At 42.3% G+C, this 16,303-nt stretch overlaps 1 protein-coding gene across 7 annotated transcripts in view; it reads right to left on the reverse strand.

Annotated features, from left to right (window-relative positions):
* Positions 1 to 16,303, reverse strand: part of SHROOM3 (shroom family member 3) — a 303,549-nt gene that overhangs the window by 45,879 nt on the left and 241,367 nt on the right. For 6 of the 7 annotated variants that reach the window (XM_019805421.2, XM_034671655.1, XM_034671652.1 and 3 more), the window contains one exon: positions 13,927 to 14,046. In XM_019805421.2, the coding sequence (XP_019660980.1) occupies positions 13,927 to 14,046 (120 nt within the window). Of the gene's footprint in view, positions 1 to 9,077; positions 9,427 to 13,926; positions 14,047 to 16,303 lie in introns of those variants that run through there. The other variant, XM_034671651.1, reaches the window with a different exon arrangement.

A 16,303-nucleotide genomic window follows, 5' to 3' on the forward strand; every position in this document is an offset into this window, starting at 1 on the left:
GATGCTGCTAAAAAACCATACAGAACTTAAATATAAAGTCTCTTTTGCATGAGGCACCTGGAGACATTTCATATGGGTCTAAATGATCCAAATAGGTCCAAAATACATAAGAAGGAAGAAAAACTATCATCTTCCCGTCTCGTGTTCTGGTTACCTCAGTGAGAAGAGTTGGCAGGACCCCCTCAGGAACAGGATGCTAGCTAGCCCTGTGACTAGGGACGGGCTTTGAGAATCCAATGGGTGTAGCTGAAGAGTGAACTCAGCCTGACACCTGAGGGTGATAATGCTGGGGATGACTTTTCAGCAACTTCATCCACCAACCACATCTGACCATGCCTACCTAAAAAGACTGGGGGCTGACAGGTCTTTCCCACCCAAAAGAAATGGACAGGCCCTGATAAATTCCACAGGCTCCATAAAAAGATCCCTCTTCTAGTCAAGGAGATAAGATGTGAGCTACTGTTTACTGATAACTTCAGGGGTTCCAGAGAAGCCCTCTAGTCTGAAATCTCCCAGGAAAGAAGAGGGGAGGTGCCCTAAGTGCAATATAGCTACCCAGACTTCATATTATCAGTTGGTCACCACCTCACCTTGCTCGAAGTTCTGAATGAGTGTCTCAAGTGTACAAAAGGCTCTGCATAGAACAATGAAGACAAATGGCGCTGTTTTAAGTGAACAAAATTTTTCTTTGTGCTTTGAAGAGCAAAGCTTTTTAAAAAATGTAACCTATCCAGACGTTTCCACGGTTTCTTTCCCATTCACTCAGGGGACATCCAGGGAGACTTTCTATATCCCAGCCACTATGCTGGCACTGAGGATACAAAGAACAACAAAGCATCATTAGACCCAAATAATTCAGAATATAGAGGAGGACAGGCAAGTTAACTGTGATGAGATGGGTTCCATAATACAGACCTGTACAAGATGCTTGGTGAACACAGAGGAAGGACTCACTAACACTGTGGGGTGAGGTCAAGAAAGCTTCACTTTTACCTACATCATGAAAGATTTCCTAGATGGAAGAGGATGGGAAAAGGAAGGGAAGGCCATCCAGCTAGAAAAAATAGCATGACAAATGCATGGAAATGTGCAAACACGTGGTAAAACAATTCAGAGAAGCTGGGGAGGAGATGATGAGTAAGGGAAGAACAGCAGATAAAGGTGAAGAGATAGGAGGGGCTAGATCTTAACAGACCTCACTAAAGGGTTTGGATGGTATCCTATGGATTTAAAAGCCCCCAAATAACCTTTGCCAAGGAGGGGCATGTTCAAATATGGGTATCAGTAAAACATTGCCAATAACAAGGTGAGAGAGACAAGATTGGAGGCTATTCTATTGGCCAGGATATGAGGGCCTGGCACTAAGGCGGTGGGCAGTGACCTTAAAGAGAATGCCCAGCCAACAACTACTTGGTTGTAGGTGGTGTAGAAGGGAGGATAGCCAAGGAGGAAGGATGGTGTTTATGTTTCTAGCTTGAGCTAGAATGGTAATAAAATTAACTTATATAAAGAACCATTAGCTGGAGGGGGTGGGAATGGAAAGAGGGAGGAGAGAAACAGAGTGGTGCTCCCCAGTGCTCCTTCTGGGGCATGCAAATGTGAGGAGCCTATGGGGTTTTCCATCGAGGAATATGGTAGGCAGGAGGGTCTAGAGGACTGAAGTCTGGGCTGCATTTAGAAATCAGGAGTCATAAGACACATGACCTTTGAGAAAAGGCAAGCTGCTTGGGAAGGATGCATAGGGAGACAAAGGAAGTAGTTTAAGGATGGATCTTTGAGAACCATTACAATTTAGGGCGGAGGAAGCCAAGGGAGAAGCCCAAGAAAAAGGTTCCGAAGAAGTAGGAGAAAAACTAGGAGAGTACAGGAGTTTCACAGGTTCCCAGTGGAGACAGGGAGGAGGAGGAACTGTCAGCCATTCCAACTGAAGGCAGTTTGATGAGGTTGGATGCATGTGCAGTGGATTTGACAACTAGTAAGTTCTTGCAGTGGAATTGCAGGGGCAGAAGCCTGACTAGGGTGGAGTAAGGGGAGAATGAGAGAGAAAACAGAAACAGCAAGGGCAGGTAATTCTTTTAAACACTTGGCTCTAAGCGAAAGAAAGAGGGTGGTAGCTAGAAGATCTAGAGGAGATCAGGGAGGGAAAGGTTTTGTTCTTGCTGTTTTGTTTAAAACAAGGAGAAGTACGAGCAAGTGTATGTGAGACACGGAGCTCCAGGATACAGGACAAAGAGGATGACGCTCCTCAAGACTCATGAGGAAGTAGGAAGGGATGGCAAAAGTGAGGGGGTTGATGTGGCAAGTGGAGCTCAAGGAGCACAACAGTGAGGACTAGAAGAGTTGAAACTTGACGAGAGATAGTTCAAAGAATTAATGACTGAGATAGGGTCCTGCCCTTAAGGAGCTTACATCTGGGCAGGCAGACCAAATGAAGTAATTCCTGCAGTACAGAATACATCACAAAGAAATAATTCCTACAGTAAAGATAAAATAAATGTCCAAGACTTTCAATGCCAAGACAGGAAACCCAACTTGGGGAGCTTTTTTTCCTGAAGGTTGGAGAGGTAACTACCTGCCCTGGGGTGGGGTGTCAGGTCTCCTCACAGGAGACCAAAACATTAAGAACAGAGAGATCTTGAAACAATCAAAAGGTCCTAAAAGACAAAAACAAAAACATATATGGTGGGAGAAGGCTTCAGAGATGTCTTTTCTTTATAAGATTCTTCCACATGAACAGTTAAGTGATAAAATGAGGGAAAAGAACAATGAAAAATAGGACCAAAATCTAGCCCATCAACTCTCACACCTTGCTAGGAGGAATATACATTAGCACAACCTAAAGAAAGAACAGTTCGGCAACATCTAGAAAAAAAATTTTAAATAACATATCTATCAAAAGATTGAAAAAAAAGGGTAAATGTTCATCAGTAGCAGACTCGTTAAATCACTGCAGTACATCCATAGAGTAGAATGCTTTTGTGGCCATTAAAAGAATGGATTAGCTCTATACATATTGGCATGTAAAGATCTCCAAAACATAAGGTTAGATGGTGACAGTAAGGTTTAGCACTGTAAGTAAGTATGCTGCAGTACGGAAGGGGAAACTGTACGTAACCGCTTCCATGTTTATTAGTGTAAAGGATATTCCGGAGTGATACTTGCGAAACTGGAAACAATGACTGCCTCTGGGGAGGAAAACTTATTTTTCACTGTATTTCCTTCGGTAACTTTTGAATTGTACGTGTACCATGCACACGTATTACCTATTAAAAAGCACAGTATTTCAAAAATAGCCTCTTCACTGGAGGAGATAATGCTAAGTGAAATAAGTCAAGCAGAGAAAGACAATTATCATATGATTTCTCTCATCTATGGAACATAAGAACTAGGAGGATCGGTAGGGGAAGAAAGGGATAAAGAAAAGGGGGGTAATCAGAAGGGGGAATGAAACATGAGAGACTATGGACTATGAGAAACAAACTGAAGACTTCAGAGGGGAGGGGGTGGGGGAAGGGGATAGACTGGTGATGGGTAGTAAGGAGGGCACGTATTGCATGGTGCACTGGGTGTTATACGCAACTAATGAAGCATCAAACTTTACATCAGAATCAGGGGATGTACTGTATGGTGATTAACATAATATAATAAAATAAAATTAATTAAAAAAAAAAAACAACAACAAAAATAGCCTCTTGTTTTAAAAATATATCACACTGTATCTTGAGATAACCAAAAAAGTCAAACAGCTGTTGGCTGACTTTTTTCAATGATGCAAATAATTTAATAAACATTCCTAAAGAGCACAGCATGCTTTCATATTTTGGGATCACTTTGATCTTTAAGAAGATAAGGAAATACTTTCCTAAAGGGCATTACATCATGAGCATATCAAAAAGAGTCAGAAGACCATTTAATTTTAAAATTTAAGCAAACCAAGTTTTGCATGTGGGCGTAATTCAAACAAAGCCCTTTTGTTGCATTCCTGACCACAAACAAGGAAGCTCAACTGTGTGGGATGGGTAGGCTGATGGAACTGGAACTAGCAAGTGACATTATGTCCTTCTAAGATGACTGTGCCCTAACACTGATTCAGGAATGCGCAGTATATTTCTGAGAAATCTATAATCAAGTTCAGGTATTGCAAGCTGTATTCACTGATCACCTACTATGTGCCTTCTACCTTGATGAAGTCTAGTTGGAGTTCTGAGAGGTCACAGATGGCCACAAGGAGTTTATAATCTTGTTGGGGAGACTTAGATGCCAGAAAAAGTATTAAACAGAACAATTATTCATTGATTCAAAAAAATATTTGAGTGCCTGCTGAGTGCCAAGCCCATTGTAGGCACTTGGTGCATGTTTTCTCACTTTTTATACTATCTTTATGTTACCGGGCTATTAATGAGAAAATGAAGTAAATAAGAAAAACTAAGCAACTTGTCCACAGTCACAAGGGTAGTGAGGGGCAGAGCTGATATTAAACTCACACATCTGTCTGGTGCTCTTAATATCTAAGCAGTGAGCAGAAATAAGGTCTGGAGGGGAGAGTAGAGAGACAGACAATAAGCAAATAGGCTATTTTCGTACAGTTGTAAGGGTTCTGAAGGAAATGAAACTAGATAATGTAAGTGTCATTGAGGGTATCTGCTTTGGGATCAGGAACAGCCTCGCTGAGAGTGACATTTGAACTGAGATCTAAATGATGAGAGTCAACCCAGAGTATTTAGCACAGATGGAACAATGAAACACAAAGGCCTTGGGGTGGGAATAAATCTGGGATTTTTCAAGAAGCACAAGGGAGTGTGACTGGAGCCATAAGAGTGAAAAGCAGATGGTAGGAGAAGTCATCAGACCCTACTGGGCCATGTGGCTCTAGAGGGAATTGGGATATAGGCATCAAACAGCTCACGTGCTGCCCATGATCAAGAATAGGATCTGAAGTTGGCCAAAAGGCCTAGAGGTAGAGCCCGACTTCAGATGACCGTGAAGGATTGGTATGCTTTGGATAAATGGAGAAGGTGATAATCATAACTTGGAACATAAAAAATTCAAAGAGCTAGAGTTCGTTTTTTTTGTTGATACTGTGCTTAGACAAGCTGTTATGACTGACACTTTGTGTTGACTCTTCTGGGCACACCAACCTTCTAAAACCATGCCAGTTATCAACCAGACAGGAGTTGAATATGTAAGAATACAAAGTAGACTACCAGCACTACCAAATAAAACATCCCATTTTCTAATATACTCACTAACCTACCTACCTGCCAATCCATCGTCTGTTTAGTGCAGTCATCACAACAAATCTTAATATTTTCCCCATATTTATTTCAGGTATTCTTTTGAATACGTAGTTAATTCATACAGTTAAAAAAAAAAAAAGATCAAAGCCATTGAGAAGTCCTACTCCACCCTTCCCAGGCTGCACCCCCCATTTCTCTTCAGAGCTTAGCTTCTCGTGCCGTTTTTTCCTTTTAGCTGCTTCATATTCTCTTATGTGCAGATATCATAGTTATTTAACCAGACCCTTTTTGTAGATACTTTTTGATTTCCAGTCTTCTGGTATTACAAATAATGCTTCAGTGAGTAACCATGCCCATACCCTGTTTTCTATCTATGCTGACATATCACAGCAGAAATTCCCAGAAGTAGAATTGTTGGCTCAAAACAGGCACTTGCAGTTTTGCTACTTAATGCTAAATTGCCCCTTTCACATAACCTTAAAGAGGAAGCAAACTCAATATGAACAATTAAATGTCACTATACAAGTAATTTTGGGGGGAGGAGATCATATCTGTAGTATGGTAGAACAGATGAAAGGAACAACAATGCCCTTTCAGGCATTTCCTGTTTACAGGACAATGATAGGCCCCAAGTACTGATGACAAATATATTTAGCAACTGAAAACGATGACCAAGCCAAGCACACTGAGCTGTACTCATAACATTGTTTCATTCCATAGATCCAGATGGCACTCTCTGCGCAATAAAAATTCCCCTATATTGAGATATGTTTTCTACATGTTCACAGGACACAGAAAAGCTGTCAAAATTTTTAAAGAGTTGAAAAAGCCTATCATCTTCCAAAATACAAAAAGGAAGAAAAAAAAAAAGATGGTAATTGTGCATTCAAACACTGTTGGCAAAGACACTGTTTTTGAGAAATCCTTTACTCCCTTAAAGCATCCCTAGCCTCTAGTTGCTAGGACTACAGGGCTCTTCAAGGCTGTACTTCAGACTTTTCCGATACACAGAAAAATCCAAGCAAAATTTTCTAAGGCTTTTATAATTGCCTCACTAACATCTGTGTCTTAAACAAGTGGTTCAGTGGGTAGAAAGGTATGCATTAGGTAATATAACCCCACAGCAACACAGTCCTTTCTGGAACGTTCTTTTTAAATGTCACATCCTGATAATATGCCCTGGGGACTTTTGGCTGTGACAACGGAATCACAAGTAAGAGTGAAGTGTGCTAACTGACCGAAAGAAGCCTCTAACATCTAAAATTCGCATAAAAGATGAAAAAACCGTTTCTAGCAAGATGCTCCGCCCCATTCCTCACACCTGTCCTAACATCCTTTCACTACTGGTTTATCTCCTCCCCACTCTCTATTCTTTTTTTTTTTTTTTTAAAGATTTTATTTATTTATGTGACAGAGAGACAGCCAGCGAGAGAGGGAACACAGCGGGGAGAGGGAGAGGAAGAAGCAGGCTCCCAGCGGGAGCCCGATGTGGGACTCGATCCCGGAACTCCGGGATCACGCCCTGAGCCGAAGGCAGATGCTTAACGACTGCGCTACCCAGGCGCCCCGCCCACTCTCTATTCTGACATGATTTTGAAAAGATTTAAATTTTATTGATGACCAAGGAAAACTATTATCATAAAGGAAAGGGACTAGCAGTGGGGGGGCATTTTTCACTTAGTCACCAATGGGATGGTGGTGTTGAATGTCTTTTTCTCAATAGCCCTCTCCTTCTACCCTCTTACTCTCAACTCTGAGGAATCACATAGTCAACTCACACTTCAACGTTTGCAAATAAGCCATGGGAGCCTGTTTCTCCCCTTCCCTCTCCCTGCCACTCCCCCTGCTTGTTCTCTCTCTCTCTGTGTCAAATAAAATCTTAAAAAAAATGATTTTATTTATTTATTTGAGAGAGAGAGACAGCGTGCACACAAGCAGGGGGACCGGCAAGCAGAGGAAGAAACAGGCTCCCCGCTGAGCAAGGAGCCTGATGGGGGGCTCAATGCCGGGCTCAATCCCGGACCCTGAGATCATGACCTGAACTGAAGTCAGAGGCAACTGACTGAGCCACCCAGGCTCCTCCCAAAGTATAAATTGAATTTCATTTGCCAAAACAAGTGAAGAAAGGGGTTTTTGTTTGTTTTTTTGATTTTTGTGAGGCAAAAGCCTTACCTTTTGGAAGTTACTTTTTTCCAAACACCATTCCATTAAACAAAAACAAATAGATGGCCCCCAAACTTCTAACACTGAAGAAACTGAATTCTCTTTTGGGTTAAGTATGATGCATTGTTTTTCTCTTCTCTAATTCACTTTCTTGTTATTTAGAGAAAGAGGCCACAAATAAGCAATTAAAGGCAACAAGAAAACAAAGGAAAGGCCAGAAGGAATTCATTTTAGAGAAAAACCTTCAACAGTGGTCAAAAGAAGAATCTACATTTTGAAATCATACCAGAAAGGGACTGTTCACTAAAAGAAAGTTTTTAAGTATTATAGTAGCCTGAATGAAAAGAAGACAGAGAAGCTGAAAACTTCAGGAATACTTGCTCCAGCCCCTCAGTGCCTACCCTACCAATATTTTCATAGTAAATTTTACAACGGGAGTTTAACTACCACTGCCGCCACTCACACATAACCTGACACTGGTGGGGGAGAAAATAATACAACTCCAAAGAATGCTTCTCTCTTACTCACTTTCAAATGAAAGAATGCCAAATAAAACTTGAAAAACCAGCCCTGTGATCCCTCTCTCTCTCTGTTTTATAATATAAGCAGTTCATATTTTCTTTTTTACCTTTTACAAGGTATAATAACGAGGTGAATTCCTGTAGTAATAAATATTCAAATCACCTTGAGATCTAGAACATTACCATGACTGCCACATCCTCCTCTTGTCCATATGCCACATGCTCTTTTAAGTAATAGTATCCCTAGAAGCAAGCATTGGCATTAAGCATAGCTCTGAACAAAAACCTTGAATCAAGATTATATAAGAACAAAAGCTGATTCAGGGGTGCCTGGGTGGCTTGGTCAGTTTAAGCATCTGCCTTCAGCTAAGGTCATGATCCCAGGGTCCTGGGTCTGAGCAAGCCCCACATGGGGCTCCCTGCTCAGTGGAGAGCCTGCTTCTCTCTCTCTCCCTCTGCCCCTCCCCCTGCTCATTATCTCCCTCTCTAATAAATAAAATCTTAAAAAAAAAAAAAGAATAAAAGCTGATTCAAATTACTGTGAATAGGGAAAAGATAATCAAGTATTTATATGTGCAACTGTGATGGTGTTACATAATGTACAACTGGCAATCTCAATAAATTGTTCTTTTCACGTAAATTCAAAGTTCAGTGAGAAGACCACACCTTGTCTTTAAAACTGAGAATATATTCACAGGTTCCTTCTCTTCAAACAAATGTTAATGAGAATAGAGAAGAACTTGGCTGTTAGTACACAGATAATCATTCCTTGTGAGAAATAGAAACAGTTACTGTGGAATTCCCCAGGGAAATGGGGAAACAAAACCATGAAGTGCAGGACACAAAGCAATTGCTAATCTGAATGAGATAAAAGCCATTCCACATACGCACATCATAAGAAATATGGTGACTGTATACAGAGGAGAGAGAATGATTGAAAATTCCCAAGCAGAAATATTAACAGTACCGAATTACATGAGTGCTCAAATAATGAGACTTTTCAACAACAGTTGAGAAAAACAGGCTTAAACATGTGGTTATTTTTCTTTATAAAGAGATCCAGCACAACATCAAAAAGACACCTGTGAAAGGCTTCACAGGTGCGAGTCCTGCAATGAAAATGCTAGAGCTCATTCCCACATAGTAGTGGACTTACCTGGTGGCAAACAGAAGCATCCTAGATAACAGCCCTCTGGCCAACTGCAAGTCATATTCAGGGGTGGGATAAAAAGCCATTTTGCCCTACTACTGCGCTCTCCTCCTCCCAACTATCCCCTGCACCTCCTGTCAGACACTCTGAACCGCCCTGAACTCACTAAGCGTGCAGCTGGGTGGGACTTTCACTCCCAGTCACCTCTGCAAATTGGCCAGTTAAAATTCAATTCCTGCCAAATCTGAGTGAAGAAGAAAGGAGACCCTTGGTAACTTTTCCTGAGAAGACCAGCATCTTAGACATGAGCACGCAGCTTAGAAATGCTAGAATTCCATTTTGTGGGCAGGAGGAGGAGAGAAGCAAGGAAAACCATCTGCTGATAAAATGCATCCAGCTGGAATCAGGAAGTTTCCTTGAATGATCTCTGCCAAACCCACGGCCTCCTCCACATGCAAAAATGCCACTGTCTGCAAAAGTGTTTGTCTGCTTTAAGCTTCTCACAGTTTGGGAGGCTACTGAAGCAGGGGTCCAAATCAGCATCCACTAGACCTCCTAAGCACACTGTCCTGTGAATGCTAAATCAGTGGCACCGGGACAAAACTCATTGCCAAGGGAAGTGCAAAGTGCTAGCTGAACCAGCCTCACTGCTCAACTGAGAATGAATTAGGGGTCAAAAGCTGAACAACTATTATGGATTTGTCTTGATTTATTTTACAGAGCCCACACCACCATGTGGAAAATGTTTAATACGTCATTGAGATAGTTATCGTAATGATGGTGGTGACTGGTGGGGGAAAGGCTGAGAAGTTTCTGGAGGACAGCAATAGCTCAGGAAATCTTGAGTTTTAAATTGGAACATTTTGTTTCCTTTACCAACTCACTGTACAGCCCTGGTCTAGGCTTGACAGATTTTATGGAGATATTTCTGTCAAGGTAAGTGAGATCACAGGATTCCTACTGACAAGTTAGGTGAGAGAGCTTTCAGAGGTCTAAGCAGGAAGGGAAGGATGGGATTGGATCTGTGAGAATATTAAGCCCTGGGCCACCAAGCGTTTCTCTCTCTAAACGTGGTTTCTTGGCTGGTCCCTGTCTACACCTAGGGGGATGGAGTTTCTTGCTTTTACTCTTTCATTTTTCTTATACATAAATGAGAAAATCCTTCCTGGCTATTTTCTCCACAAAAAAGGAACCATTTATAACTATGACCCAGTGCACTTGGAACTGGCTCATGAGGTGGCACTTTTCAATTCCAAAATCTGTGCCCTGTCACAAATTAGATTTGCTCAATGATCACTTCTTTTTTTTTTTTTTAAAGATTTTTTTATTATTTATTCGACAGAGATAGAGACAGCCAGCGAGAGAGGGAACACAAGCAGGGGGAGTGGGAGAGGAAGAAGCAGACTCATAGCAGAGGAGCCTGACGTGGGGCTCGATCCCATAACGCCGGGATCACGCCCTGAGCCGAAGGCAGACGCTTAACCGCTGTGCCACCCAGGCGCCCCTCAATGATCACTTCTAACCTCCCACCCTCAACACTTGGAAGACTCCTAAGAAGCTCATAAGCATATCACTTCTGCTCTAAGTGGAAGACCAAGACATTGGCACCTCACTCCTTTCCATAATTCAACACAGGATTTAGACCAGAGCCAGCCTGAAGGAACTGCCAGTGACCAACACCGGAATAACGTAAGCGATAAAATAACAGTATCATTGGATTACAACCCATAGAATAAAATAAATGTGAAAGAGTCCTTACTGATATAAACAGTTAAAATAAGTAGGAAAGAGATAGCTCTTCCTTCCAGAAGAATTCCAATTAATAAATGTAGAAGGAGTGAAGGAAATAGTCATCTTAGAATATTATAGTAATAAATGTTGCAGGGAATATATCCACCAATGGAGAAAGTTTGAGAGACAAGAATATTTACATAGCCTCAAAGTTATCTCCTCCAAGATATTTATCAATTACAAAGAGACAAATAATAACTGTATAGCAGAGAAACCTGGCAGACTTCACCTCAACCAAGTACTCAAGGTTGACATCACCAGGAATAAAGCATACTGACATCATGTAATCCCTGATAGAACGTGCTAAGAAGGACATATCACTTCTGTGGTATTCTTGCCAAAGATGTAGAACTTCAGCTTAACCATGAGACAATATCAAACAAACCCTAATAGAAGTCATTCTACAAAATAACTGGCCCGTACTCTTCCAATATGTTAAGGTCAGAAAAGACCAGGAAAATCTGAGGAAATATCACAAATGAGAGGAAACTAAGGAAACAGGACAAATAGAACATGGAATCCTGGAACAGAAGAGGGACATTCATATAGGGAAAAAATGATAAAATCTGAATAAAGTCTACTGTTTATAAGTCTAGCGTCTATAGTTAATAGCATTTCACCAATGCCAATTTCTTAGTTTTGATATTTGGACTATGGTTATAAAGGATGCTAACTTTAGGGAGAGCTAGGGGATGGGTGTAGTGGCAATCTCTGTACTATTTTTGCAACTTTCTTAATGAGTCTACAGTTATTTCAAAGTAAACAGTAAAAACCAAAATGGGCAGGATTTAGGATCAGAGTGTAATTGGATGAGAACCACTCCAATTTCCAAGTTCGGTCCTATATCAGTGACACTTGGGGGTGCAGAGATCTCTTCCTCTAGGAAAGAAGCCAACTATTGCGGGGGCTTATAATATATATAGTTGTAGAGTCAAGACACACGTAAAATTCCTAGAGTATACAGAGTTAAAAGGATATGAGTGGGAACGATGTATGCAACATACAGGTCATGACTTTTTAAAAAGGCAATTGCTTGCCCATCTACTCGCCTCCAGTTTCCCTTCACACAGACAGAGCCTCGTTGGCCAGCCTTGACCATGCCGTGAGGGCAACCCCAGCTCATTTTAAAGACTGTCTCTTTGTGGATAGGATACCATCTGGGTATACAATTAGGCTCATTTGTTTTATCCAATTGTTAAAGACTTTTATAAAATCTTTTCATTGTTTCAAGTTCAAAGTCAGGTCTGTGTGATTGCCGTGCTCAAGTAGGTGTTCACTTCATCTTTGCTCTTCCTGCCTTCATCACCCTGGCTAATGGTCCCACGGTTATCTCCCAAGTGCCCCACTGGCAGCAACTTGAAAGTCACACATTTCATCTTTCTCCTCCCTTCTCCCACCCTCATCTGCTATCGATCTGCCTCCCAAATTCATCTCACATCTTATCTCATTTCTTGTTCCATCACCACTTGCTTGGTTCAGTCCGGATCATTCTCCTCCCCTGGCTGGCAACTCCAGTAACTCCTTAACCACAGCTTTCTGGCCTTGAGTACGTTCGCGCTGATGCCATGCCAGCCTACACACCCCAGTGGAGTCTTGCTAAGCAGAAGGCTCTGGTTCTCTATACTGTGATGATCCAAGGAGGCTGGAGGGCAAAGTGCTCAGGGCTCTGCTGCTTCAGGCTGGCCCTGGAACAGTCTTTGCCAGCTGGCTGCCTTGTAGACAGAGCCCTCTGCAAATCCGACCTGTCCTCCATCGGTATATTCAAACCTCTTTTGAATCTTTTTTTTTTTAATGAAATCTTAGAGAACTTTATTGTAGATACCAGATACAAGTGTTGTTTTATTACATAAAACATAACAAATACTTTCACATATATTTGCATATCCATAAACAGGAATAATTATATAAATCCAAATTTACAATGTTTACTTCTTTATAATGCAAATCAGCGTGTCTACAAGAAAGAGCCTGCAAACTGAAATCAGAAGGATTGAGAACAATAATAACCAGCACTCGCTGAGTGTTTATGATGTGCTGGGTACCCCCACATACTTTCTGTGTATTCAGTCTTTCAATGCTTTCAGCAAGCCCATGATTAGTTATTAAACTTGCCTTACAATTGGAACTGGGAATTTGAATAATATGCCTGTGGTTACACAGGAAGTGGCAGAATTGCAACATGAATTCTAGGTGGTCTGCTTCCACGGACCCCGTCCTGCTATATTATACTGGCCTCAATGCTGGCACACAGACATACGTGGTGATGAACAGAACGAAAACCACACCATCATCATCATACCACCTGACATCTACTTCACCTGACACTCAGTTCTCGCTCCCTATGGGTGGGCTCTGTGCTTAGTGCTTTGAGTATCTTAGCTCACTGAATTCCCATGGTTTTACTAGGAAGTAGGTCCTTATGCTGATTGTCCAAGCAAGAGAGTGTGGCATCTGTGAGCCCAAACTGAATGTGACCCCACCACCTCCTAGCCGAATACTGGTGCAGACGTCACAGGACTGGTGGGGGGATTTGATGAGAAAGGTAAAGACCTAGCAGGCTACTGAGCACACAGGAGCATAGAGGAAGCATAGGGACATAGTTGCAAATTTTTCTTGGGCTAACTTTATAATCTTAGGACATTCCTCTATTAACAGATGACAAGAGAAGTTTCAAATGACTATCAGTTCAAAGATGAATTAATTTTACTGTACGATGTAACACATTTGTCATTTCCAGAGTGTTTAAGACGTTGCTTGGTATATTGCTTTGAGTGTTTTTAATTATAGTTTTAAAAACAGTTGTTGATGTGTTTTTAAAAAGAGATCTGAATCAAATGATTTGCTGGAGCCCCACCTCACCTCCCAGGAACTTTAGGGTTCTTCAGAACCTAGTTTGGAAACTGCTGTGAATGTACTCTGAGTTTCTATGGGACCTCCCTATTCAGCCCCTCCTGACCTTGCTCACTAGCCTATCTCTTGAGTCACACCCTTGCCCCCAATTCCCTTTTCCAGCAGTCGAGTCCCTTTTTCGGAACCGCTCGGCAAAGACCTCTGCGCCTCTTACCTGTGCTTCAGCCGAATCTTAGCCCCTCCTGACGATGCTGCTTTCCTGTGCTTGGCGAGGTGCTCTGGGCTGGAGTCAGATGTGCCAGTGCCTGCAGGGCACGGGTCTGCACACGCATCTCTGGCAAAAAGAGGAAAGCAAGAAGCTGAGCGTGATGGTGTTCAAGGGCAGGGGGCACAAATGAATCAACAAAAATGTATGAAAATGAACCGTGGAGTTAGAGCAAAGTGGCAGAGCTAAGTGTGCAGTTCCAAGCCCACACCCACGGAAGTTCTCTCCCAAAAGAAGGCGAATCTGCCATTGAGGGTCTTCATCCTTTCCTATCTACGTTTCTGTGAATCAATAAAGTGTACTTCCCAGTCTCAGAATATGCTGGCACATATTCCTGTTTATGGATATGCAAATATAAATGAAAGTATTTGTTATGTTTTATGTAATAAAACAACACTTGTATCTGGTATCTACAATAAAGTTCTCTAAGATTTCATTAAGGGGAAGCAAGAGACACTATAACGAAGGTGAACTCCCCCCTATAATTCAGCCTCCATTGGTAAATAAGTGAAAAATTGGACTCATGGAAGCATGTGGTCAGACGAGGTGGTTCCCTGAAACCCAGTCCCTACTGCCTCCCTTCTCAGTCTCATACTAAGGAGAGTGACCCCCAAGTGGAGCAGCCTTTCTTTGTTCAGCAGGTGACCGCTCAGAAGAACGTACCAACTCTTGAGCCCAAGCTATTTCAGACTGTCTAGATTCCACTGTGCTGGAGGCAAGCCTTTTATGTGTCCATTTAAATCCATCCCCCACCCCTGGTCCTGAACACCATTCCCTTAACTCCTTTCCTCCATACTCCCAAGCAGTCAGAGATGATTTTAAGCCCTGCATGGCCAATGTGTTCTGTTGTGACAACAGGTGCGTTTCTTCTCCTTAGGAGAATCTCAGCTCCTGAATTTCCACATGCCCAACTTTAAGGCCTCGTCTTGATCTAAACCAGGTTTGTTCATCATTCCACTTTGCTGCGTACCAGGGATGTGTTTTCAGTGTCTGTCTCTGAGAACCTTTCTGAGACACTGAGAACCTCACTCCCACGCATGCCTTGTGAGCAGGAATCTGGAGAAGATGCAAATGTGTGTTGCTTCTCTGCATGAGCTGCGGCTAAGAAGAGGTGGGATTATCAAACGGCTGTCCATTCCTTTTATTTCAGGACATGGAGGGAGATGACCAGGGAGTTTCCATTTCTCAGATATGCTTCCACCGCCAAGCACCATCACCCCTTTCTGTACATTACTTGTCTCATCAGATTTAGGATTCCTGTCTTTGAATATAGTCAATATAAGCCTAAGCTTGAAGTCTGAGGTTGTCACTTAGGAACTGAAAGACACTGGGCAAATGCCCTCTGAGCCTCAGGCTCCACATGGTAATGTAAAAATTAGATGGCACACCACGGTTACGAGCCTCTCTGGGCTGGAGTCCTGGCTCTTCCTGCTGTCTAGCCCTGTGACTCTGTCCTCTCTCTGCCCCAGTTCTCTCATCTATAAAATGGGTATAAAAGAACAACCACATTTTCACGGAGCTACTGAGAAGCTTAAACTCATTCAGATGAAGCACTTAGAATAGAGCCTTGCACATATTCAGCACTCAGCAAATTAGCCAGTATTACCATGCCTATCTTGCAAAGCTGCTGTAAGGTTTCTCAATGATGTCTATTAACTGTCTAGCATACTGCCTACACGCGGTATATGCCGGATTATTCTCATTATCGTCTTACTGCATTACCTCCATTTGAGAGTTTCTTTCAGCTAAGATGTTAGACAAAATAGACACAACTAAAAAGACCTATGCTGGAAATAATAGCAAGAAGAGCTCTGGCCAGGGGCGCCTGCGTGGCTCAGTGGGTTAAGTGTCTGCCTTCGGCTCAGGTCATGATCCCAGGGTCCTGGGATTGAGTCCTATATTGGGCTCAGCGAGGAGCCTGCTTCTCCCTCTGTCTGCTGCTCCCCCTGCTTGTGCACTTTCTCTTTCTGCCAAATAAATAAGAAAAGAAGAGCTCTGGCCAGAGAGTTAACATGTCAAAGCGCTTTGCAGAATCCATCATGTGGTCCCCAATTAGGATTCCTCGTATAACCCTCAGAGGCACCAAACCCTCTAGCTTAAACTGGGGTGGGAAGTAGATCTCACCATCAGATGTGCGAATGTAAAGATTGTATGAACATAAGGAGCATGCCCAAGACCACCCATTGGTACGATCTGTTCTGACAGCAAGCTTTCCTTCCTAGCTCTCTAGCTCCTGATGTTGTCTGCTACGGGGATACAAAGACCAAGCCTGAGCTTTCATAAAACTTTTGTGGCATTTAATAACTTCCTCATTTTTGGCTCAAAC

This window comes from Ailuropoda melanoleuca, chromosome 11 (genome assembly GCF_002007445.2).
Source record: "Ailuropoda melanoleuca isolate Jingjing chromosome 11, ASM200744v2, whole genome shotgun sequence".
Taxonomy (NCBI): Eukaryota; Metazoa; Chordata; class Mammalia; order Carnivora; family Ursidae; genus Ailuropoda; species Ailuropoda melanoleuca.